The following is a 26,938-nucleotide window of genomic DNA, read 5'->3' as shown; positions in this document are numbered from 1 at the left end:
GAATATAATAGGTTTATGCTGCATAATGTTATGAGAAATGCATATAAGAGTGTGGGAGAGTTTTAGGGCTTAAAATATATAAAAATAATCATATAAACCTATATTTATACATTGAGCATGCCACTACCCCCAATTCGATCAAGGAGGGATCACTGTACATAACTTGAAACTCTTAATACAGTTACTTTCTCAAATACATTGGTAAAATACGTTTGGAATTGTATGTAACTTGTTTCCTTCTCCACATGTTCATCTTGCCATCACTATAGCAGAGGTTAATGTTTGTCAAATTTGTCCAGAGTTCTGCTGGCTCATCTCAGTAAGTTAGCACATTTTAGTCTGGCCTTGCCGTGTTTGTCACTGTTCAAGAGCCTTGCTTCTTAGGCTGTGGGCTTTTTCACTAGATTGTTATATCTGCAGGGATTTTATTCACATTTCTTACTCTTCTGTCACAAACTATAGTAGTTTCCCTTTATTCCTCTAATGGTTGTTGATTTCTAATAATGCTTGTAGCTTTTTTTCCTTTATCAAGATATTCCAAATTGATGTATCTACGTATGGTTTCTCTCCTGTGGTTTTTTACTTTTTTAGCATTACTATTGCTCTCTTTCAGGGGCAATCCCTTGTCTTCATGTAAGTTCAGGTCTACTAGATCCCACTCACCCCAAAAGGGAGATCAAAAGCAATATCTAGTACTATACCTTATGTAGTATTTGCCTATAATAATTTTTTCATCATATACATTTTCTGAATTGCTGACTATGGTGCCCAGATATCAAGCTTAACTTTATAATGTTCTATTTATGAATAGTATCATAGGACATGTAGCCTTTTTGGCAGGATCATGTCTTGATATTGGCCTGAACACATTTTGTTTTTCTTTGCCAGGTTTGGGAGACCCAGCTTCCTTTTATGTTGCAATTGTGTTTGCACTTAATGGACTCATGCTGAGCTTTTTCTTTATCATTGGAGCTTACTTAAGGTAAGTCCATTATTGTAGGCAGCGAGTTAACCTTGAGTATTACATCTCATCTTCTCAGAATAATTTGAAAAGAACAGCATTTTTTTGCTGGAAAAGGTTATTTTTCTCACTTTTATTATTTACAGAAACCTATATTCTCTTTTATAATTATACACACACTGCATGTATACAGCTGTCTATAAATATTTTTGTTTTATTGAAAGAGTACAAACTGCTTAGCTGCCAGGTGTCTACTGCATCTATTGATGTATTTTGATATATTTTGAGTGTATTGATGTAATACATTTCAAACAGTTTGCAGTTTGTTTTTTAATAACCTGTAAATGCAGTACATTTGCCTGGTGTTTATGTGAATGTGGTTCTTCAGCACCACAGCTGTATTGCAGCTGTTCTGTAAGTTCAGTCCTAAGGTGAAACACTGGCTGAAGGAGTTCATTTCAACAAGATGCTGAATTTTACTAAACTCTTTTTACACTTTTTGTTTCAATTGAGAAATTAACATCTTGAATTAAAATTGTTAACAGATGGATAAGTTCCTGTTTGATTTTTTTGTGAGCATAAAGGTGGATATTAAAGAGAACAATCTGCTTCACCTTTAGCATTTATTATTGTTTTCACTAAAGTCTGTTAATTTTTCAATATGTGGATAAAATTAGGGGTAGCAAAATCCACAAAAAAGCAAGTTAAAAAGATGAATTTGACAGCAGAGACTTTTTAGTATGCAGAAGTTATGGTAAAAAATACTCATTATTTACAATTTCTTTCAACTGTTATTCTTGCTGTCAAATGCCTTTAAAAATGCAGGAGATAAACAGTACAATCAATTCAAATTTTAAATTAGTCACCGATTCTGAAACTAGTTCAAGTAAAACGTGAAACCTTAGAATTCCCCTATGATACAATTTGAAAATCACTCCTTTAGACAGTTTCTCAAATAGAATGGGAATGTTCGTGTGCTGTCACTGCTTTCCCCACCAGAGGGCAATGCTGCTTTGTAGATTGTGATCTTTTCTTCCATTGGCCCCGACTTGCCAGTATTTGGTTCCTGTTTTATTTGCATCTTTCTTTGCATTTTAGTTTACAAGGCCATATAAGGAATCTGTTTTTGGACTTGACTTTATTTGTCATGATCCCAAATGAAAAGCTCTTTTGGTTAGTTTGACCATAGAATAAATTCACAAATATTTAGGTTTTAAAATCAATCTGAAAGATTTACGATTTCACACTGCAGAGGCTAAACATCTAGTTGTACTAATTCTGGTAATATCTTCCTCTAAACTCATTGCATATTGTTAATTTATTAAGATTCTCACAGGAGAAATTGGTGAATTTCAAAATGACCACATACTTTTCACTACTACATTTTGCAGACTTTCCTGTCGGCTACCAACAAGTGCTGTTTTCCTGCTGCTTAACAAAGCTGTGCTTGGTTTATTCACTCAGTTCAATGCCAATACTGTTTCCTACATTAGAGATTAATTTTCATTCTTTTATGTTTTTTTTGGTTATGGCAATGTGTCAGGAAGAATTCAGATTGTTTGGCTCTTTTTATTTTGTCTGTTCATTTCATAGCTGTCATGTGCACATGTCAGTGACTGGCCCTAAAGTGTTCAAAACAGATTACATTTCTAGATTGTAATCAGTGATGTTTCTGACGGCCTTTTCTCTCTTTCTCTCAGTGGCAGCAGTCTTGGCGGAATTATGACAGTCTTGTGCTTCTTTTTTAACCATGGGGAGGTAAGTCTCTACCAAAATATCTTGTAAATTAACTGTATTTGTTTGATTCTAAAATAGTTGTTATTACAAGAGAAAAAATATTGACAGTTAATTCCACTCTGAAACATAAGGTCAAAAGTTAAAACTTAACATTGCAAAGTATGAACAGTTGTGAAATTATCAGGTTTCCACATAAAGTATAGAAGACCAGGAAGGTATGGAACTGACATATGTGAGGGGAGTAGAGAAATAGAAACACTAGATAGAAATGCAGGTGTGGCACATGATACAAAAGAAAGTATGCGAGTCAAAGTTTTTTTGGTCCTTCAATGTAATTGTAAAATCTGAGCTTTCTGAACAGTTGTGTTTGATTTGCAATAAAGTCTTATAATTTGAAAATATGTTTTAATTTGATTTGAACACTTAATTGGAACATGATTAAATCAGTTTCTTCTGACTGTGTTTTATGTCATTTTCACATGATGCAATACGATCATGTTTTAAGTTCAAACACCCATCCATCTATTTTCCGATCCTGCTTATCCAAAGCAGGATCACATGGAAGACGGAGCCTATCCCAACACACATTAAATGCAAGGTACAAACAATCCCTGGACAGGACGTCAAACCACTGCAGGGTAAACACAGACACATCAAAAAACCAAGTCTTTGGAGCGGAAACCCATGCAGACACAGGGAGAACATGCAAACTCCATGCAGCACCTGAGACTTGAACCCCTGCCTCCTTGTTGTCATAATCACCTGCCCAACTGTATATGGCCCAAGTTCACATTAAAATGCAGCATTGAATCCATGTGCTCTGCCTTAAGTGTAGTCTAAATAGTATCAAATTATTTTGTCTTTGAATGGAAAAATACACCAACTTCCAACCAAAATACTTTCTGGTGTGTCATAAATTCCTAGAAATATTTAAACATGAAAACAGAAAAAAAAGCTACCAGTCTTTATTTTTATGTAAGGCATTTTGCAGGTACTTATAATGCTTTGTGTTGTATTTTTACATACAACAAAAGATAAAAGAAAATTCAAATACACCTTCTGTAAAGACTGTTGAGTCTGATAATATCCTACAATCAAATTCAAATTAAATCGTACAGCGCACTAAATGTGTGTGTGTATATAATTATAATAAATATGCACACACACATATATATAATGTGGGAAAAAGCCCACACCTTTGAGAGCCTTGAGTTCAGTGGCCAATGTGTTCAACACTGTATTCAAATCCTACCCTTCTGTCATCTTATCGGGTGTTCCAAATCCTGCCGGTTATACCACTGTAAAAGAAGCACAAGACAAGCATAAAGGTTTGGGGTTTGAGCCCCGTATACTGTAATGAAAATAAGGTCTCTTTTTCAAGACAAACTCATGAAAACGATAGAAAAAATGGAGGAGTTTGGATGGACAATAAAAAGGGGTGGACCCGAAATCAGACGTGATGGATGCTGGGAAGTCGTGGTGGTGTATGGGAGTTGGACGTTATCATTGGGGGACCAGAGGAAAGAAGGGAACCCGGAAGTGTAGTCCTTTGTTTAGTCCGGGTCGCTTTATGGCGGCGGTGTTTCATCTTTTCTATGGAACGAGAGAGAGAGATTAGTACGCTGCCTTTGTCCCCTGGCCAGGCTTGTCGCGGTGCGAGTCGGGTCCTTCAGCTGCTCCCGATGCACTTGTGCATGACATGATAGAGCCCCCCAGCCCAGACCCATTGGGTCGGTTGGACTGAACCGAGAGGTCGTGGACCCGGGAGAGAGCGTCCGCATTGGCCTGAAGGCTGCCCCGGCGATAAGCGACAGTAAACTTGTAGGGCTGCAAGTCCAAAAACCACCTAGTGACCCAGAGAATCGATTCCCGATGCAGAGCCATCCACTGGAGGGTGGCATGGTCTGTCACCAGGGTGAACTCCTGACCCAAGAGGTAATACTACAGATACAGATACGTTACCGCCCACTTAATGGCCAAGGCTTCCCTCTAAACCGCCACGTATCTGGTCTCCTGGTCCAACAGCTTCCAGCTTAGGTATATGACGGGGTGCTCGACACCATCGATGCTCTGGCTCAACACGGCGCCTAGACCGGTGTCCGAAGCATCGGTCTGGAGGAGAAAAGGACGAGAAAAGTCAGGTGTTCTCAAAACACGTGCTGAGCTAAGGGCCATTTTTAAGTCACTGAATGCTCGATCCGCCTCGCTATTCCACACCAACTGAAAAGGGGTCAGCTTCTTTGTCAATTCTTGCACCTGCTTCTTGACCATTGGACAGGGCCATTCCAGGATGTCTTTAACTTTGGTACACTGTGGTTTCACCAGTTCACAACCAGGTAGCCTAAATACTTGGCCTCATTCAAGCCAAAATAACACTTCCAGGGGTTGATGCGGAGGCCAGCTTTTGCCAGCATCGGGAGGACGGCGTAAACCTGCAATACATGCTTCATCCAGGTAGGCGGCACAGTAGGACTGGTGCGGCCGTAACACTCCGTCTACCAGACGCTGGAAGGTCGCTGGTGCCCCGTGCAGTCCAAATGGGAGGACCTTGTATTGCCAGTCTCCACTAGGGGTGCTGAAAGCTGTTTTCTCTTTTGCAATGCCGTTAAGGGAATTTGCCACTACCCTTTGATCATGTCAAGGGTAGTCGGATAACGGGCCGTCCCCAGCCTTTCGAGTAATTCAGCTATTTGGGGCATGGGGTAGGCGTCAAACTTGGAGACCTGATTGAGCCATCTGAAATCAGTACAGAATCTCCAGGAGCCCGTCCGGCTTAGATACGAGGACGATCAGACTGGACCAGGGGCTACGGCTTTCCTCGATAACGTCCAAGTCTAACATCCGCTGTACCTCTAGCTCCACCTCTGCACGTTTCGCCTCCGGCAGGCGATAGGGCTGTTCCCTGACTACCACCCCTGGGTCTGTCAGAATGTCATGCTGAATTAGCGCGGTCCGCCCTTGTGCTTCGCTAACCACTTCTGGGACTGACCAGATCACACCAATGAGCTCCTGTCGTTGGTGGGGACTCAAACTGGGGCCGAGGTTAAGGTCATCTTTTCCCGAGAAAAGGGAGAGGGCCGGCCCGGAGAGGGACGGTTCCTCCCTGTCTCTCCAGGGTTTCAACAGGTTTACATGGTAGACCCTCTCTCTCGGACGATGATTCGGCTGAAGTACCAAATAGTCTATGAGCCCTTTTCTCTCCTTTACCTCGTGCGGACCCTGCCAGTGGGCCAGCAGTTTGAAGTGTGAAGTGGGCACGAGTACCATCACTCGGTCCCCCGGCTGAAAATCGCATAGGGACGAGTTTCTGTTGTAGTTGTGGGCCTGCGCTGCTTGAGCCTTAGGCATGTGTTTCTTCAGGAGGGGCAGTATTTTCTCTAGCCTATCACGTAATTCTGCGATATGTTCTAGGATACTGGTGGAGGGAAGTGCCTCTTCTTCCCAGCCCTCTTTCAATACATCCAGAATACCGTGGGGTTGGCGTCCATATAGGAGTTGAAAAGGGAAAAACCCAGTGGAGGCTTGGGGCACATCCTAATAAGCAAAGAGTACCAGGGGTAAAAGTTGGTCCCAGTCCCGACCATCCACGCTGACTACCTTGCGGAACATCTGTTTCAGGGTCTGATTAAAATGTTCCACCAGCCTATCAGTCTGGGAGTGGTATAAAGATGTCCTGAAATGTGTAATGTGGAGCAACTTGGCTACCTCCCTGAACATATCTGAAGTAAAGGGCGTACCTTGGTCCGTGAGGACTTCTTTGGGTATGCCCACCCGGGCAAAGAGGGCTACTAGTTCCCGTGCGATGTTCTTCGAATTGGCAGCTCACAGGGGAACTGCTTCAGGGTATTGAGTCGAATCGACCATTACTAATATGTACTTGTGGCTTTGTGTCAAAGGTTCCAGGGGTCCCACTAGGTCGATATCGATCCTTTCAAATGGCACGTCAATGAGGGGAATTGGGACAAAAGGAGCACGGTCCCTCCTGAGAATCTGCCGCAACTGACAAACTGGGCAGGACTGACAGAAGCGCCAGACCTCCTCATTAATCCCGGGCCAATAGAACCAGAGTTTCACCCTCTCCAGTGTTTTCTTGGCCCCGAGATGGGCGCCAAAGAGGTGGGCATGTGTTAGTTCACACACTTGCCGCCGGCAGGTCCGCGGGACTAGCAACAACTTCCGCACCTCGCCTTCGTGTTCCGCAACTCGATACAGCAATTCGTTATCAAGTACAAAGTGGGGTCCCGATGGCGTGGAATCCGCTAACGATATATCGTTCACGGACACTATCGCATTCCGGGCAAACTTCAGGGAATCATCATTCCACTGTTCTCTCTTGAAAGAAGCCGGCGTGAAGCGAAATTGATACTCCATGCGGGCGAGGGGATCGGGAGAGACCTCCTCCTGAGACGGAGCTGCATCCGGTTGTATTTCCGGGTCGCGGTGAGGAAGGTTCACCTGCGTCATCAACAGTTGCTGAAGTGCATGGCGTGAGAGCAGCTGGGAGGGGACCTTGTCCTTCCATGATTAGATCCAACCTGCCTTTTGGAGTGGTAACTGTTCCACCGTATTTGCTTTCCGACCAGTCTTGTCCCAATATAACCGGGAAGGGGGGTTCGGGCAGTATGGCAACAAACATCTTTCTGGGTTCCCCTTCCCATGTTATGTAACAGTAGGTGGACCTATATGACCTGGTCGTCCCATGTATACATGTGACCCTTGAATTCGGAGCCATCCACTGTCGCGGTAAAACATAGCAGCAAGCAACAATGGTAATTTTACTCCCGTAGTCGAACAGTGCCACCACCGAGTGCCCATTAATCAACACCACTCCCGTATTTTTAACCACCAGGGGATTAGACAGAGTGCATGTACATCTCACCCCGGAACCAGTTACAGTCCATGGGCTCATGATTCAGGGGACAGGAGCTGACGATGTGCCCCAGCTCCCCACACTTGAAACAGCACGGGGTGGAGGGGATTCTGTCACATGGTTTAGCCGGAGCCTCCGGACCGCGGCGGGTGGCCTCTGGCAGGGCCACTCGTCCCTGTCGGACCTCGCTAGCCAGCTTCTCCACCTCCACAAGTCGGTTCACCGCCAGCTGCCTCTCGAGTACCTCGAGAAGGCCGTCCATGTTCTTAAATGGGTGTCTCTGGACCTGCTGGGAGAGATAGTCAGGCATGGTGTATATAAAAGCCTCGCAGACTACCAGCTCAACCACCTGTCGAGCCTGGTTGACGTCTGGCCGTAGCCAGTGCCCGATCTTTCCCCAGAATTCAAAGGCTTGGGCCCTAGGTGGGCCATTGGGGTCGAACTGCCAGTGTCGCCACTCCCTCGCCTGCTGGTCGGAGGTTACGCCATAGTGCTTTAATATCTCGGCCTCAAAATGGTGTACTGGGCGGCTTCCTCCTCGGGAAGATCGTGATAGGCCCGCTGCACCGAGCCTTTAAGGTACGGGGCCAAAATAGCGGCCCACTCCGCACGCGGCCACTGATTCCACGTGGCTGTCCTGTCGAATATGGCTAGGTATGACTCAATGTCATCCGCCTCCGAGAGCAGAAAAATAGGAGGAGGCAGCGGATGCGTGGGGTCTGGCTTTACCGTCTCCGCAGCGGCAAGTCATCTCCTCACGTCCGAAAGCTCCACCTTTGTGGTGGCGTGATCCACCTTGAGAGCCTGGAGTTCGGTGGCCAATGTGTTCAACAAATCCTGCCCTTCTGTCATCTTATCCAGTGTTCCAAATACTGCTGGCTACGCCACTGTAAAAGAAGCACAAGACAAGCATAAAGGTTTGGGGTTTGAGCCCCGTATACTGTAATTAAAATAAGGTCTCTTTTTCCAGACAATCTCATGAAAACAATAGACAAAATGGAGGGGTTTGAACGGACAATAAAAAGGGGTTGACAGGAAATCAGACGTGATGGATGCTGGGAAGTAATGGTGGTGTATGGGAGTTGGATGTCATCATTGGGGGACCAGAGGGAAGAAGGGAACCCGGAAGTGCAGTCCTTTGTTTAGTCCGGGTCATTTTATGGCGGCAGCGTTTCGTCTTTTCTATGGAACAAGAGATAGAGAGGTTAGTATGCTGCTTTTGTCCCCTGGCCGGGTTTGTCGCAGCACTTTGTATGGCCCCTGTGTTCTTGTATACATGCCTGACAACATCGGTGCATGCTTCTAATGAGATGACAGATGGTGTTGTGGGGGATCTCCTCCCAGATCTGGACCAGGGCATCACTGAGCTCCTGGACAGTCTGAGGTGCAACCTGGTGGCATTGGATGGACCAAAACATAATGTCCCAGAGGTGTTCTATTGGATTTAGGTCAGGAAAGTGTGGTGGCCAGTCAATGGTATCAATTCCTTCATCCTCCAGGAACTGCCTGCATACTCTCACCACATGAGGCCAGGAATTGTCGTGCGCCAGGAGCCACTGTACCAGCATAGGGTCTGACAATGGGTCCAAGGATTTCATCCTGATACCTAATGGCAGCCAAGGTGCCTTTGTCAAGCCTGTAGTGGTCTGTGTGACCCTCCATGGATATGCCTCCCCAGACAATCATTAACCCACCACCAAACTGCTCATGCTGAATGATGTTACAGGCAGCATAATGTTCTCCATGGCTTCTCCAGACCCTTTCACTTATGTCACGTGCTCAGGGTGAACCTGCTATCATCTGTAAAAAGCACAGGGCACCAGTGGTGCATCTGCCAATTCTGGTATTCTATGGCGAATGCCAATCGAGCTGCATGCTGCTGGGCAGTGAGCTCAGGGCCCATTAGAGGACATGGGGCCCTTGGGTCACCTTCATGAAGTCTTTCTGGTTGTTTGGTCAGAGACATTCACACCAGTGGCCTGCTGGAGGTCATTTTGTAGGGCTCTGGCAGTGCTCATCCTGTTTCTCCTTGCCCAAAGGAGCAGATACTGGTCCTGCTGATGGGTTATGGACCTTCTATGGCCCTCTCCAGCTCTCCTAGAGTAACTGCTTGTCTCCTAGAATCTCCTCCGTGCCCTTGAGACTGTGCAGGGAGACACAGCAAACCTTCTGGCAATGACACGTATTGATGTGCCATCCTGGAGAAGTTGGACTACCTGTGCAACCTCTGTAGGGTCCAGGTATCGCCTCATGCTACCAGTAGTGACACTGACTGTAGCCAAATGCAAAACTAGTGAAGAAACAGTCAGAAAAGATGATGAGGGAAAAATGTCAGTGGCCTCCACCTGCTGTTAAACCATTCCTGTTTTGGGGGTCATCTCATTGTTGCCCTCTAGTGCATCTGTTGTTAATTTCATTAACACCACAGCAGCTGAAACTGATTAACAACCCCCTCTGCTACTTAACTGACCAGATTAATATCCCATAAGTTTCATTGACTTTATGCTATACTCTGATTAAAAAGTGTTCCTTTAATTCTTTTGAGCAGTGTATATATATATATATATATATATATATATATATATATACACACACACACCTAAAGGATTATTAGGAACATATATATATTAATGTATATATATATATATATATGTATATATATATATATGTATATGTATATGTATATATATGTATATGTATATGTATATATATGTGTGTGTGTGTGTATATATGTATGTATATGTATATATATGTGTGTGTGTGTGTATGTGTGTGTGTATATATGTATGTATATGTATATATGTGTGTGTGTGTATGTGTATGTGTGTGTGTATATATGTATGTATATGTGTATGTGTATGTATATATATATATATATATATATATATATATATATATATATATATATATATATACATATATATATACATACATACATACATATATATAATGTGTATGTATATATATGTATGTATGTATATATATATGTATATATGTGTGTGTGTGTGTGTGTATATATGTATGTATGTGTGTATGTATGTGTATATATGTATGTATGTGTGTATGTATGTATATATATAGATATGTATGTATGTATGTATGTATGTATGTATGTGTGTGTGTGTGTGTGTGTGTGTGTGTGTGTGTGTGTGTATATATAGTAATCCCTCCTCCATTGCGGGGGTTGCGTTCCAGACCCCCCCGCGATAGGTGAAAATCATATGTTTCTATGGTTATTTTTATAATTTTTAAGCCCTTATAAACTCTCCCACACTGTTTATAAATATTCCGCGCAGAGTTATACAGCATAATCCCTTTGTATTCTCTTAGATATTAGGTAAGATTCATTGAAATTATGTATTTAAACACACTGTTTATATACAGTAAAACCTAAATATTATTTTAAAGATATTGAGTGTCTCCGATATCAAATGTTACATCCATTACGATAGACATGCCACCAGCAATAAATACGTACAATGCAACAAAAATAGTATACAGTAAATGTGTGTACAGTGACACTAAACATACGTACATGTACTAAGTACTGTAAGTAGAAAATTAATTATGGTTACTCACCAACAATGACACGATGACTTGTCCGATAACAATGAGTTTTATTTTACTGCACAACAAAGGAGAGCGTTACAGCCCTTAAAGGAGCCACTTCATGCGATTGTGTAGCACTGCCGTTGTTCTTCTTCTGGCAGTCTTCAATCCAAATCCCTAAAGCAGATTCCATCCAGACTACTGCCTTATTACATCCACTTACAACTTGTTTTGCACCCTGGTTAAAAGGACACTGCGGCCGTAGATCTTATATTCCTTTCCTACTTTTAAATAAAAAGAATCGTAGCCTTCAACAAATCCAAAACGTTTACCTTTTCGGCAATCGTTAACATCTTCCATTTGCGCTTGGGCACGGCCCCTGAAGCAGTAGCAGATCATTTTGGAGCCATAACGAAGGGCTTGACTACGCACAAAGATAAACACAAAAGAGCACAACTCTTTACACAGCGAAACACGTTGATGCTGAATGAGCGAGACGAGACTTCCTGGTTAACACTACATTCAGCAAGCAGGAACTTAACTGCGTGTTCTGATTGGTTAGCTTCTCAGTCATCCGCCAATAGCGTCCCTTGTATGAAATCAACTGGGCAAACCAACTGAGGAAGCATGTACAGGAAGTAAAAAGACACATTGTCCGCAGAACCCGCGAAAAATCTGCGTTATATATTTAGTTATGCTTTCATATAAAATCGCGATAGAGCGAAACCGCGAAAGTCAAAGCGCGATATAGCGAGGGATTACTGTACATATATATATATGTATATGTGTGTATATGTGTATGTACAAACCGGATTCCAAAAAAGTTGGGACACTAAACAAATTGTGAATAAAAACTGAATGCAATGATGTGGAGATGGCAAATGTCAATATTTTATTTGTAATAGAACGTAGATCACAGATCAAATGTTTAATCCGAGTAAATGTATTACTTTAAAGGAAAAATATGTTGATTCAAAATTTCACGGTGTCAACAAATCCCAAAAAAGTTGGGACAAGTAGCAATAAGAGGCTGGAAAAAGTAAATTTGAGCATAACGACGAGCTGGAAGACCAATTAACACTAATTAGGTCAATTGGCAACATGATTGGGTATAAAAAGAGCTTCTCAGAGTGGCAGTGTCTCTCAGAAGCCAAGATGGGTAGAGGATCACCAATTCCCACAATGTTGGGCAGAAAAAATAACCTAACTGTGGTGCATCACACCTGAGTTCAATTTCCGTAGCCACCCCCAGGCCTGATTACTGCCACACCTGTTTCAATCAAGAAATCACTTAAATAGGAGCTGCCTGACACAAAGAAGTAGACCAAAAGCACCTCAAAAACTAGACATCATGCCAAGATCCAAAGAAATTCAGGAACAAATGAGACCAGAAGTAATTGAGATCTATCAGTCTGGTAAAGGTTATAAAACCATTTCTAAAGCTTTGGGACTCCAGCGAACCACAGTGAGAGCCATTATCCACAAATGGCAAAAACATGGAACAGTGGTGAATCTTCCCAGGAGTGGCCGGCCGACATAATTACCCCAAGAGCGCAGAGACGACTCATCCGAGAGGTCACAAAAGACACCAGGACAACGTCTAAAGAACTGCAGGCCTCACTTGCCTCAATTAAGGTCAGTGTTCACGACTCCACCATAAGAAAGAGACTGGGCAAAAACGGCCTGCATGGCAGATTTCCAAGACGCAAACCACTGTTAAGCAAAAAGAACATTAGGGCTCGTCTCAATTTTGCTAAGAAACATCTCAATGATTGCCAAGACTTTTGGGGAAATACCTTGTGGACTGATGAGACAAAAGTTGAACTTTTTGGAAGGCAAATGTCCCGTTACATCTGGCGTAAAAGGAACACAGCATTTCAGAAAAGAACATCATACCAACAGTAAAATATGGTGGTGGTAGTGTGATGGTCTGGGGTTGTTTTGCTGCTTCAGGACCTGGAAGGCTTGCTGTGATAGATGGATCCATGAATTCTACTGTCTACCAAAAAATCCTGAAGGAGAATGTCCGGCCATCTGTTCGTCAACTCAAGCTGATGCGATCTTGGGTGCTGCAACATGACAATGACCCAAAACACACCAGCAAATCCACCTCTGAATGGCTGAAGAAAAACAAAATGAAGACTTTGGAGTGGCCTAGTCAAAGTCCTGACCTGAATCCAATTGAGATGCTATGGCATGACCTTAAAAAGGCGGTTCATGCTAGAAAACCCTCAAATAAAGCTGAATTACAACAATTCTGCAAAGATGAGTGGGCCAAAATTCCTCCAGAGCTGTAAAAGACTCATTGCAAGTTATCGCAAATGCTTGATTGCAGTTATTGCTGCTAAGGGTGGCCCAACCAGTTATTAGGTTCGGGTGCAATTACTTTTTCACACAGGGCCATGTAGGTTTGGATTTTGTTTCTCCCTAAATAATAAAAACCATCATTTAAAAACTGCATTTTGTGTTTACTTGTGTTATATTTGACTAATGGTTAAATGTGTTTGATGATCAGAAACATTTTGTGTGACAAACATGCAAAAGAATAAGAAATCAGGAAGGGGCAAACAGTGTGTTTACATACATAATTTCAATGAATCTTACCTAATATTTAAGAGAATGCAAAGGGTTTATGCTGTATAACTGTGCCGGAAATGTTTATAAGGGCTTAAAATATATAAAAATAACCATATGAACATATGGTTTTTATATTGCAGATTTTCACCTTTCGTGGGGGGTTCTGGAATGCAACCCCCGCGTTAAAGGAGAGATCACTGTATTTTTTTAGGAATTGGTTGAATGTCAGAAAACATTCTGTACAATGGATTGGCATACACTTCGTGTATCCAAGAGATGTAAATATTTCTTTTTTCACAAAGCAACAATAAATAAGTCAGTACAAAGCCACAAGTGTGGGTTTAATTACAGTTACCCACAAATGGAAAGATCTTCTGATGTTTGTCTGTAATAAACTGAGATGAGCTGGCCGCACTCCACACAACAGTTAAAAACAACAGCTGCCTGTATCATTTTGCTTCTCATTTACTCTAGCCCTGTGCTTTGTTTCTTTCTGTTTACTCAGAGTACGCGTGTCATGTGGACTCCACCTTTGCGCGAGAGTTTCTCCTACCCATTTCTTATCCTTCAGATGCTGGTTTTAACACACATTCTCAGGTGAGGACAACACCTTTTTGGCCAACTTTGTCTAGTCTTGTGAGTGTGGCGCTTCATTTTAATACATTAATCTTATTGCTTTTTTAGGACTCCCAAAGCAGGAAAATGTGCCTTTGTCGCCCTTTCTGTGTCAATGGTGTTTTTCATGCTGCCTTGGCAGTTTGCACAGTTTGTTTTACTTACTCAGGTAAGTATCAGCTGGTAACCTGTGTGTGTGCACGCATGTAAAATATATAATATGAAATGCAAAATGTGTATGTGTATGAGGATTTGTTCTGTGTATTGTATTGACCTCCTTCTTTTTGACACCCACTGCACACCCAACCTTACCTGGAAAGGGCTCTCTTTGAACTGCCTTTCCCAAGGTTTCTTCCATTTTTTCCCTACTGGAGTTTTTTTTTGGGAGTTTTTCCTTGTCTTCTTAGAGCAGTGAAAGGCAGCCTTTTTCGACTTGTGGCGCACTAAGTCCAAAAATTTTCTTTCGCGGCGCACCTGAGGGACTGCCCATAAATAAAGTCGTGACGGCACAATCTATGAACAATTGCCAATAAAAACAGTTAATTTTACAAGTTTGAAAGACATTTTATTAACAAAGGAATCAAAGGATAAATCTTAAATTTAATTAATGTGAACGTTGAGATTGTTTTTCAACACATATGAGATTAATGCGAGGTTTGATTTTCGAAAGATAGATGCGCATTTCCTTGTCGATCATTTGAAGTCTCTCGCGTTTCTTAGACTTCATTTCCGTTATGTTTTTCCAACATAACATTTTTTTTTTTTAAACATTATCTTTTTAATCAACCAAAAGTTCAAAAACACTAGCAATTTTAAATATTTTACAAAAGTTTTCGCGGCTCCCCTAGAAAATTGTACCAGTGCACTGTTGCCCGACAATGTGTTAGAGAGTCAAAGCTGGGAGGCTGTCAAGAGGCAGGGCCTGTTGAAGCCCATTGCGGCACTTCTTGTATGATTTTGGGCTATACAAAAATAAATTGTATTGTATATATTTCACTGGAGTTTTTTTTTTTTAAAAAAGAGAACCATACATAAAATGCAACTCCCTTTTGCATTTGTATTGTATCTTTTTCAGTGAATAACATTTAAAATATAACCTCTTCCTAATAGTTAAAATTAAGAGTGTCCTTTCATATATTTTTCTTTTCTTTGGCACCTCCATGTCGTTTGATCATATTTTAACTGAACACTCTTCAATTTCAGTTATTGGTTCTAACGAACACCCTAGTAAGCTGCAATACTGTTTATTCTATTACTACTACTGTTTGGACAAATGAGTAATTTTTTTGCTTCAGTCTTATACTGAAGAACCTTATACAAATAGAACCTTATGCAAAGCAGCAAGATTTTTGAAGACGCATGCTACTGTATTTCTAGTGTTTGTAAACGTTACACAAAACTCAATTAACACTGCAAAAGGACAAGGTTGTCCACTTGACTGTTCTTTATTGTCACCTGAATGTATGGTTCTTTGACAGAAAATACTTCTATTTCTTTAATATGAAAAATAGTATAAAAAAAGTATATGTTATAATCTGGTCTAGCAGTAACTAGCCAACAGCATTTTTTCTGAATTTGATGAAGAATCATTCCTTTGTTTTACATGCTGTATAATTTTCACTGTTTTACACTCTGTATAATTTTCACATTTTTTTATATAGCTAACTTTGGGGGAAAAAATTAGATAATCTTTTGCAGTTGTTATAGAAAATAATATCTCTTGACTGATCTTAGTCTCTTATGATTAGTTAATTGTTCAGCATATCCTAAGTGATATTTAGTGTGCTTGATCCAAAATTTTACATCTTTGTCTGTACACAAGCAGACCTGGCAAATCATACCTAGGTCTGAAACTGGCATGTTGCTGGATCAAGTTTCCCATGATACTCCATTCCGGTTCTGTTTATAGATGACAATAAACCAGTAATTTAGTGGTAAATTCCTTGGATGGCTGGTATGTGTAATTAGATGTGAAATTTGATACCTTGCGTAAGAGGCAGATTGTTGTTTGTTTCATCACTGATTTATTCTTTAAATATTTGTATCATAAGAATAGTGGCCATTGGCAGATATGAAAACTCCAGGTGATGAGTTGAAATATTATAGAACACAAAAATTGTACCCCTTATCAAATTATATCAGTAATTTATATTGTCACATACAAACTATGCTCTTATATGATGCAAGATAAAATTGAACTTTGTGTATATATAGTACAGTAGCATATAAGAACAGTCTGATAAGTAAGGAACAATTTACTATAGTTTAGTTTTCCCACATACGTTTTCGATTGCCATCATTATATCAACATATACTTTAAGTAGCATTATAGTGAAATTCACATCAAGCACACATTTAAGACAGAACAATAAGGAGCAACAAATTTAGAAAAAAGTTAAAAAAAAAAAAGATTCGCTTGCAGTGAAAAATTTGGTATGCATGCTTTTGATAGGCTACAGAATTGGATCTAAATCAGATACTACCAGATCAAAATGATCCATCTCGTCAGATCGATTTGCTGCAGTAGGACATGTGTGTGGCTATGAAACTATTCTTGTAGCACTGTATTCAGAATTGGCACATATGTTTTAACAATAATCATTTTAATGAAGTCAGAGACTAATGAGCCAGGTCACTTCAGTTTTAATTTTCAAATATTTCTGTATTTCTTTTTTTTTTTTTTATTCCAGTAATTTTTCTTACCAATTCAGTGTTGCTTTTGTTTATGATAGGTTTTATCATTTGATATGTGGTTTAGTTACATTTACTATCAGTTTCCATCATAGTATGGTTAAATGTACCTTGAATCTTCATATTGGTAGTAGAAAGCAATGATTTTTAATTTATCTTCAAAGAGCCTATTTGTCATATAAAATACACTACTCAGTTTCTTTGTTTAGAATACAGTATCAATATGAACAAAAGTAACTTTTTTTTAACAAATAACACAAAATGCAAAGGATGTAATGGGGTCTTTAGAAAGTGGAGTAGTTTACATACACTGATGTTTTGTCAAAAGTTTATAGCTTGTTTTTCTCTTCCTAAGCATTATTCGGTTAGGAGTCATATCCTAACTAATTTTAAAATTTAAGTGTTAACAAGCAGATCTCTGGTCAACCACAAAAAAAATAATAATTACACTTTGGCTGATGTTACAGGCAACCACAGCCCATGTTCCTTTCAAAGCTAACACTCTGCCACGTTTGAACATTATAATTCAAGTTTAATCAAAATGCTCAATCCTAATATTCACACTATCCATTGCAGTGATACAACACATCAACTGACGTTTTAATGAAATTAGTAATAACTATGTCCTTTTTATTTCAATTTTTGTCTTGAATAAAACACAGGGTTTTCCTGCTATATTCCTTAGATTGTGCAGGATCCCAGATAAACTAATCTCAAAACAGGCTCCTGGTGCACCTATCACAATCCTGAATCCCTTTAATGCAGCACATGAGGTGCCAGGCCTTCTTGATGCTACAGATGTCTGTAGGTGCCAGGAAACAGTCTATGAAGTACCAGAAGATTATTCCTTGGTACACACTGTCTCAAAGTTCTAGTTCCATTTCTTGAATTGACATTAATAGCCAAGTACACCAAAGGAAAGCTGTCTTCTAAGAAAAAAGACCCTGCTCTGCCCTTTCTTATAGTTCCTCTGTGTTATAAGACTGATCCAACCTGTCATTGATGTGGAACCCCAAGTACTAGAAGGAGTTCACCACTTCAATATCCACTCCCTGAATTGTGATTGGTGCATCGAAAGTAAATACTAGTTTCTTAGTTTTGCTGATGTAAAGTTGCAGACAATTCTGTTTGCACCAAGAAACAAAGTTCACCACCTGACTCCTATACTTCCCCTTATTGATATACCCCATAAGTGCAGAATCATGAAAATTTCTGCAAGTGACAAGTCTTTGTCTTGTGTTTATAGTCTGAGGTGTACAGAGTGAAGAGAAAAGAAGACAGGACTGTTCCTTATGGTGCTCCAGTGATGTTCACAAAAATAGTCTTTGAATATCACACAGATAGTCCATTATCAATGACACCATAGGCTTCTCAACCTGCATATATCTGAGCTTACCCCTTAAACAAGATGGCTGCATGGTATTGAACGTACTGGAGAAATCAGGAATCAAAAAACATAATCCTCACAGTGCTTCCAGTTTTTTTCAGGTAAGAATAATCCTTGTGGAGCAGGTGGATAAGGGCATCCTGCACTACTACTACTTCTTTCAGGTGCTCCTGTTAGGGGTTGCCACAGCGGATCATCTTCTTCCATATCTTTCTGTTCTCTGCATCTTGTTCTGTTACACCCATCACCTGCATGTCTTCTCTCACCACATTCATAATCCTTCATTTAGGCCTTCTTCTTTTCCTCTTCCTTAGCATCCTTCTCCCAATATACCTAGCATCTCTCCTCTGCACATGTCCAAACCAACACAATCTCGCCTCTCTAACTTTGTCTCCCATCAGTTCTAATCCTATCCATCCTTGTCACACCCAGTGCAAATCTTAGCATCTTTAACTCTGCTACCTCCAGCTCTGTCTCCTGCTTTCTGGTCAGTGCCACCATCTCCAACCCATATAACATAGCTGGTCTCACTACCGTCCTGAAGACCTTCCCTTTCACTCTTGCTGATACCCATCTGTCACAAATTACTCCTTACATTCTTCTGCACCCATTCCACCCTGCCAGCACTCTCTTCTTCACCTCTCTTCCACAATCCCCATTACTCTGCCAACTCTACTCCCTGCATCCTCACCATTCCACTGACCTGCCTCTCATTTACACACATGTATTCTGTCTTGTTCCTACTGACCTTCATTCCTCTCCTCTCTAGAGCATATTTACACCTCTCTAGGGTCTCCTCAACCTGCTCCCTACTATCGCTACAGATCACAATGTCATCAGCAAACATCATAGTCCACAGAGACTCCTGTCTAATCTCATCTGTCAACCTGTCCATCACCATTGCAAATAAGAAAGGGTTCAGAGCTGATCCCAGATGTAATCCCACCTCCACGTTGAATGCATCCGTCGCTCCTACTGCAGACCTCACCACTGTCACACTTCCCTCATACATATTCTGTACAACTCTTATGTACTTCTCTGCCACTCCCGAATTCCTCATACAATACCACAGCTTCTCTCGAGGCACCTTGTCATATGCTTTCTCCAGGTCCACAAAGATGAAATGCAACTCCTTCTGGGCTTCTCTTTACTTCTCCATCAACATCCTCAGAGCAAACATTGCATCTTTGGTGCTCTTTCTTGGCATGAAAGCATACTGCTGCTCTCTAATTATCACCTCACTTCTTAACCTAGCTTCCACTACTCTTTCTTATAACTTCATGCTGTGGCTCATCTATTGTTTCCCCCCTGTAGTTACTACAGTCCTGCACAACCCTCTTATTCTTAAATTTTTGCACCAGTACACTTCTTCTCCACTCCTCAGGCATCCTCTCACTTTCCCAGATTCCATTAAACAATCTGGTTAAAAACTCCACTGCCATTTCTCCTAAACACCACCATGCTTCCATAGGTACAGTATGTCATCTGGACCAGCGGTCTTTCTGTTTTTCATCCTCTTCATAGCTGTCCTTGCTTCCTCCTTGCTAATCCGTTGCATTTCCTGATTCACTAACTCCACATCATCCAACCTCTTCTCTCTCTCTCATTCTCTACAACAAAAGTTCTCAAAGTACTCTTTCCATCTACTCAACTCACCCTCCTCGCTTTGTCCTTTATCACCCTAACCTTCTGCACATCTTTCCCAGCTCTGTCCCTCTGTCTAGTCAATCAGTACAAGTCCTTTTCTCCTTCCTTAGTGTCCAACCTCTTATACAACTCATCATACGCCTTTTCTTTAGCCTTTGCCACCTCTCTCTTCACCTTGCGCCTTATCTCCTTGTACTCTTGTCTACATTCTGCATCTTTCTGACTATCCCACTTCTTCTTTGCCATTCTCTTCCTCTGTATACTCTCCTGTATTTCCTCATTCCACCACCAGGTTTCCTTTTCCTCCTTCCTCTTTCCAGATGTCACGCCAAGCACCCTTCTTGCTGTCACCCTTACTACATCTGCTGTAGTTTCCCAATTGTCTGGTAACTCTTCACTGCCACACAGTGCCTGTCTCACTTCCTCCCTAAACTCAACCTTGCAGTCTTCCTTTTTAATCTTCCACCATTTGGTCCTTGGCTCTGCCCTCACTCTCTTCCTCTTCTTGATCTCCAGTGTAATCCTACAGGCCACCATCCTGTGCTGCTTAACTACACTTTCCCCTGCCACCACTTTGCAGTCTTCAATCTCCTTCAGGTCAGCTCTTCTGCATAGGATGTAATCTACCTTGTGTGCATCTTCCTCCACTCTTGTATGTAACCCTATGTTCCTCCCTCTTCTTAAAATACGTATTCACCACATCCATCCATTCCTCTCCTTGACACCATACCTACCCATCACCTCCTCGTCTCCACTGTTCCCTTGACCAACATGCCCATTGAAATCCGTTCCAATCACCACTTTCTGTCCCTTGGGTACACTGTTCATCATTTCATCCAACTCACTCCAGAAATCTTCTTTCTCACCCATTGCACACCCAACTTGTGGTGCATATGCACTAACAACATTCATCATCACACCTTCAATTTCCAGCTTCATAATCATTACTCTGCCTGACACTCTTTTCACCTGCAAAACACTCTTGACATACCGTTCCTTCATAATAACTCCTACCCCATTTTTCCTACCATCCACACCATGATAGAACAATTTGAATCCACCTCCAATCCACCTGGCCTTACTACCCTTCCATTTATTCTCTTGCACGCACAATATATCAACCTTCCTTCTGGCCATCATATCTGCTAACTCTCTCCCCTTACCAGTCATACTGTCAACATTCAAAGTTCCTACCCTCAGTTCCACTCTCTTTACTTTCCTCCTCTCCTCCTGCATCTGGACACGTCTCCCTCCTTCTTCTTTTTCGGCCAACAGTAGCCCAATTTCTGCCAGCACCCTGTTGGCTAACAGTACTGGTGGCAGTCGTTGTTAACCCGGGGCTCGGCCGAACCTGTATGGAAATTTGTATTGTTGTCCGCATATTGATTTGGCAAATTTTTACACCGGATGCCCTTCTTGAAGTAACCCTTTCCATTTCTCCGGGCTTGGGACCAGCACAAAGAAACACACTGTTTTGTGCATCCACTGTAGCTGGATTAAGTGCATCCTGCACTCCAATCCAATATTTTTCCAATAGGCATACTGCAGTGGATCCAGGTGGTCTATCACAAGACTAGACTGTCAAAGGTCTTCATGATATGAGATGCAAGTGCCACTAGTCTGTAGTCATTAGGTGAAAAATCATCTGCCTTCTTTAGAACAGGAACAATGCACATCAACAATCCATAAAGTCTGAGAACTTGGCTTCTTCTTTGTCTTGTCTGATCTCTGGACTCTGCATGATGCACTCAACATATAAAGAGTATAGGTGAAGTAAGGTAGCTTTGCCTAATTACAGAGAGAGATCGGGATGTGGGCGATTTTTCTAGGTAGATCTTCTGCTCATCCATATGATGTACTTTGATATCTCCCCATCCCAAACCTTTGCAAATCCTGATTATATACTCAAATTCTAATCCACGGTAAAGCTTGCAAGAAAAAACACATTGGGGAATACTTTTTTTAAGACCTTATTTGGATATACTATGATTGCAGCTATCCACAGCACCCTGTGGTGCTTGATTTCCATGGGATGAATTTCTAGAATGCACTTACATAGGTAGGAGAAAAACAGAGGCTAAGTAAAATACAATTTTCGGTTGTGTTTTTTATTTTTTACCTGACCAAAATCTAGTATCCCTTTAAGTCGAGGTCAAAGCTTTTACAGATTTGTTGAACCTACAATAGTACTGAAGGGCAAGTACTTTAGATGTTGCTGACTTTGGAGCTAAGACTTTAATATTCACACATTTAAATTAATGGTCATTCTAATCTGCAAAGTGTAACACATTCATTCAAATACACTTAAGAAAAAAAAAAAACACATCAAAGTTTTGAGGAAGATTGATAAAATTTTGAAATGTACTAAATCCATGCACTAGACATTTTTGCTTTGAATAACAAATTTGCACAAGAGAGAGACATATGCACTCGAACACAAAAGCCAAGCGGTGGTGGGGGCACATGCTTGTGGTGTCTGAAAGAGAAAAATTAATTAAATATGTGGCTCACACATAGGTTTTATAGTAGCATCGTGAACACAAAACCTATATACATTTTATTAGTAAATTGTGATAGTATAACTAATCAAAAGAGAAGTTTCACACCCTCTGTGGAAAACCCTGTGCCCAATTCATGTGTATATAGGCTCAGTACAAATTAAAAAGAAAAAAAATAATATTCACTATAACTTTCCCATGAAATTTCATGTTTATTTTTCTTTAATCCAGTAAGCCTAGTTCTTTTTTAAAATGTAGACCTAATGGAATCGTGCAGTGATAAAGTCACAGGTATGTGGTTTAGTTACCTTTTTTTTTTTTTTTTATTTTATTTTATTTTATTAACACAGTGTTTTAAAGCCATTAGATTATAGTTCATCTATGTTTATTGCATCAGTTATTTAATTGTTTCCTTGGATTGGACCTTAATTTTAAGATTTTAAAATTTGATTGCTGCTAGGGTAGGAATAGTGTTAGAAAATGCTAATGCTTTTTTTCACATCCCAGCTTTGGAAGAACAGTATTTATGGAAGCCTTGAATGGTCTCCGTCACTCTCATCTTGACTTATTGTTTTTCAGGTTGCATCATTATTTGCTGCTTACATCATTGGCTACCTTGAATCCGACAGACTGCAGCACCTTTTGTATGCCCACATGGTAAATACTTGTGTGTGTTTCTTTTGTACATTACTTTGTGCCATCTGATGCTTGCAATTGCAGGCAAAAAGATGAACACTAGCATTCACATTCTCAGATGCCTGTGAATTGCCTTTGTGGGGAAGTTTAGAAAGGGATGATTTCTGTTTATACATTTTGTAGATTTAGCAGAAATGTTTCCATATATTCGTATTTCGTAGGATAATTTCGTAAGAAATTATGTTTTTATTGGTAATAGCTGGTAAGATTGGGAGTGTCAGAATTCATAAGAAGTGTTTCTGTTTTTATTATTGTAATAATCCCAGCCAGTTTAAGTGGTTCTGAACTTTGCAAGGTCTTAATGGAAGAAATGGAATTTGTTGAAATGTAGCCTATAGTTTTAAATTAAGAAAGAAGGCTTTCATTTCAGAAGAATATATTCAGTCCTTCTTGTTCAGTTCTTTTTTGTACTGACTGCCAACCAAGACAGGGCAGTTGTTACTGATTCTATTTATCTTTCCTATATTTGTTGCTTTTCTCAAAGTTCAGGCAAAAACCTGTCAAGACACTAGGAAAAACAGTAAATCCTTGTTATCTGCAGATTCCAGCCCTGAGGATTCGCTTATCCGCTATTATAAAATTGTAGCACTTTTTGTGACACCTGTGATCTAATCATGCCCATCATTGATAATGTCCTCGCTGAGGGCAAGGCTAGACATCGGGAGAATTTTTTTTTTTCTCAGCCATGCGGAAGAGGAAAAAAACTCGGACAGACAAATAATTCAAGCATGTCATTGAACACCATTCATAATGGAGACTTGGGTTTGCAGTTGTTCCCCATGAACAGGAATTTCCAGTAAATGCGGGTCATCAGTTCATACTGATTAAGTCCCTGCCCTTTGTACATACCACCATTACCAATTGGATTGTTTAGTGAAGTCTTCAGATTATCCTCACTGCAGTTGCACAGTCTATGGGAGAGTGTCTAGAAGACAAAATTGACTACAGAGGAAGTAAAAGTCGTAACAAGGTTTCCATAGGTGAACATGTAGAAAGATCATTACCAAGACTTCAGGGGCAAGAGTGAATCCTGTGTCTCCCTGCCAGTCCTCCTCCTGAGCCGGCATCCCATCAAAGCCTAACTCTATTTTTCCCTTAGGATCAATGTTTCAGTATAAGTGTTTTTTCAGGGACGTAACCCCTGCAGATAATGAGAATTGACAGTACCTGTTTATGAAAATATAAATACAGAGGTAATTAATATGCAGGAATACAAAAAGTTATATGTGGGGAAAAGGCAGGGATGTTTAAATATATAAAGCATAAATGCAAAAATATTAATGACAATGTAAAGGTTTAATTGGAACAAAACAAAAGATGAAGAATAAAGATAATTGGAAAAAGCTAGTAAAATGAAAAGAACAAAAGCAACAAATGTAATGGACTAACAAAAACACACATTTTTACTGTAATTTAAATCAGATAGAACACAAATTTAAATGAAACTGTATAAACAACCATCCTGAAACTCTTGTATTGTAATGATTAAAGACTGAATGAAAGTAAAACAGCGGGTTGGATAATGAATGGATGGATGGATAAAAGTAAAACAAATACAGAAAATCAGAATTAAATGCAATGTATAACAGAATGACCATGACCAAACAAAATGACCCAAAAATTTAATGGACAAAATCTTAATTGTATGATTGCATTAAAGCATCAGAACTAATGATAAAATGACATTGGTATGTAACATAAATAAGGAAAAAATACCCAACATGAGAGAAACATACAGACATTGATGATGTTTGGTGAAATCTGAGGCTTAAATGGTTGGTTAAATCTGTTATTGTGCATGTTTTGAGGGTCGCTATGTACCCTACAAAGTTCAACAGCTTCCCAAATTACATATGATAATTTAAAAAAAAAATAAAATTTAAAATAAAGCTGTATCCACCATGCAGAGAGAGTGTTGACCGTGTTGTGAGGTTTACTTACCTTGGCAGTAACATTCATGTCTCTGGTGACTCTTCCTATGAAGTCAGTAGACGGACGGTCATGAGGTCGCTGGAAAGGGAGTGTGGCGTTCCCGATATGTATGCAAAAGGATGAAGGTCCAAGTCTTTAGAGTCGTGGTGCATCCTGTCTTGCTATATGGTTGCAAGACATGGACGCTATCCAGTGACCTGAGACGAAGACTGGACTCCTTTGGTACTGTGTGTCTCTGGAAAAATCCTTGGGTACCGTTGGTTTGACTTTGTGTCGAATGAACGGTTGCTCATGGAGTTCCGAATGAGGCACATTACCTGCATTGTAAGGGAGCATCAGTTACGGTACTACGGCCATGTGGTGCATTTCCCTGAGGGTGATCTGGCTCGTAAGATCCTCATTGTTGGGGACCCGAGTGGCTGGACCAGGCCAAGGGGCCGCGCACGTAACACCAGGCTGCGGCAGATAGAGGGTCATTTCCGGAGGGTGGAACTGGACCGCATGTCTGCCTGGGGGATTGCAAACCAGGATCCTGAATTGTTTCGTTGTGTAGTGGGTGCGGCAAGACACTGTACCAGTGCACGCTCCCCAACTTGACTTGATTTGACTCTATGCAGAAATAGTGTTCATTCTAGTGATTTGTGTATTTTGTCTCTTTAATTTCTCATGGCAGCTTCTCATGCATCCAGATCTATATGACAAGCACTTGGTAATACATTCAAAGGCAAAATTAACAAAGATGTGTTTCTGACCATCATTTTTGTCTTGCAGGCTTCACTTTTGCTGTGTTTTGTCCTTATGTTTGGCAACTCTATGTTGTTGACTTCTTTTTATGCTTCTTCACTGGTGTCAATGAGGGTAAGAGATCCTAATTTGCTAAAGCTTATTGACTAGCTCTGTCCGTAATAGTACTCACTATTTTCTTTATCCTCAATTAAGTTTAATTGGTTTGTTATTTGCTATTTTTGTTTTCAGTTTGCTTCTTTTGTACACACTTGCTAAATTATATGCATAGTCATTTTTTCACCCTGTAAACATAAAATTATTTTAGATGAATGCTTTGGCACATGTTGAGTATCTGGTGCACTATTGCTTATGCAAGTCTCAATTTTATTTCTATGAAACATCGATCTACTTTAGGTTGCTACCTGTCACTTGCAGTTACTTTAAATAATAATACCAGAAGTGAATACAAGCAATAGTCACATGAAAAAGTAAGCACATCCCATGAGAAGTGGTTACTTTCTCTACTTATTTGAACAGGCAAACATTAGATTTTCATGCAAACAGTGCCTACAAGTAAAGGTTTGAATGAATGACACATACAATTTATATAGTGAATTCATTCATATAGTCTATATTAACAAAAATGCAGTTTTGTCACAAGTAAAAAGTAAGTACACCCCGACTTTTATCACCACTTCAAATCTATCAAATTTAAATCAGATGCCCCAGATGAAATTCCAGTGATTAGAACCTCCTTAGAGATAATGCAGTACAATGGAGTACAAGTCCAAGGAGGTTATGCTCAACCTTTATAATGCACTGGTGAGGCCTCATCTTGAGTACTGTGTGCAGTTTTGGGCTCCAGGCTACAAAAAGGACATAGCAGTGCTAGAAAAGGTCAAGAAAAGAGCGACTAGGCTGATTCCAGGGCTACAGGGATTGAATTATGAGGAAAGATTAAAAGAGCTGAGCCTTTACAGTTTAAACAAAAGAAGATTAAGAAGTGACATGATTGAAATGTTTAAAATTATCAAGGGAATTAGTACAGTGGA

At 40.5% G+C, this 26,938-nt stretch overlaps 1 protein-coding gene across 1 annotated transcript in view; it reads left to right on the top strand.

Moving 5' to 3' along the window:
* Positions 1-26,938, top strand: part of dpy19l1l (dpy-19-like 1, like (H. sapiens)) — a 79,670-nt gene that overhangs the window by 28,229 nt on the left and 24,503 nt on the right. The window contains exons 6-11 of the mRNA XM_039736414.1: positions 889-982; positions 2,662-2,719; positions 14,200-14,291; positions 14,379-14,478; positions 23,112-23,189; positions 25,932-26,018. Of these exons, the coding sequence (XP_039592348.1) occupies positions 889-982; positions 2,662-2,719; positions 14,200-14,291; positions 14,379-14,478; positions 23,112-23,189; positions 25,932-26,018 (509 nt within the window). The remainder of the gene's footprint in view (positions 1-888; positions 983-2,661; positions 2,720-14,199; positions 14,292-14,378; positions 14,479-23,111; positions 23,190-25,931; positions 26,019-26,938) is intronic.

The sequence above is a fragment of the Polypterus senegalus genome, chromosome 15 (genome assembly GCF_016835505.1).
Source record: "Polypterus senegalus isolate Bchr_013 chromosome 15, ASM1683550v1, whole genome shotgun sequence".
NCBI lineage: Eukaryota > Metazoa > Chordata > Cladistia > Polypteriformes > Polypteridae > Polypterus > Polypterus senegalus.
The sequence above is the reverse complement of the archived record's forward strand: the minus strand, read 5'-3'. Positions and strand labels throughout refer to the sequence as shown.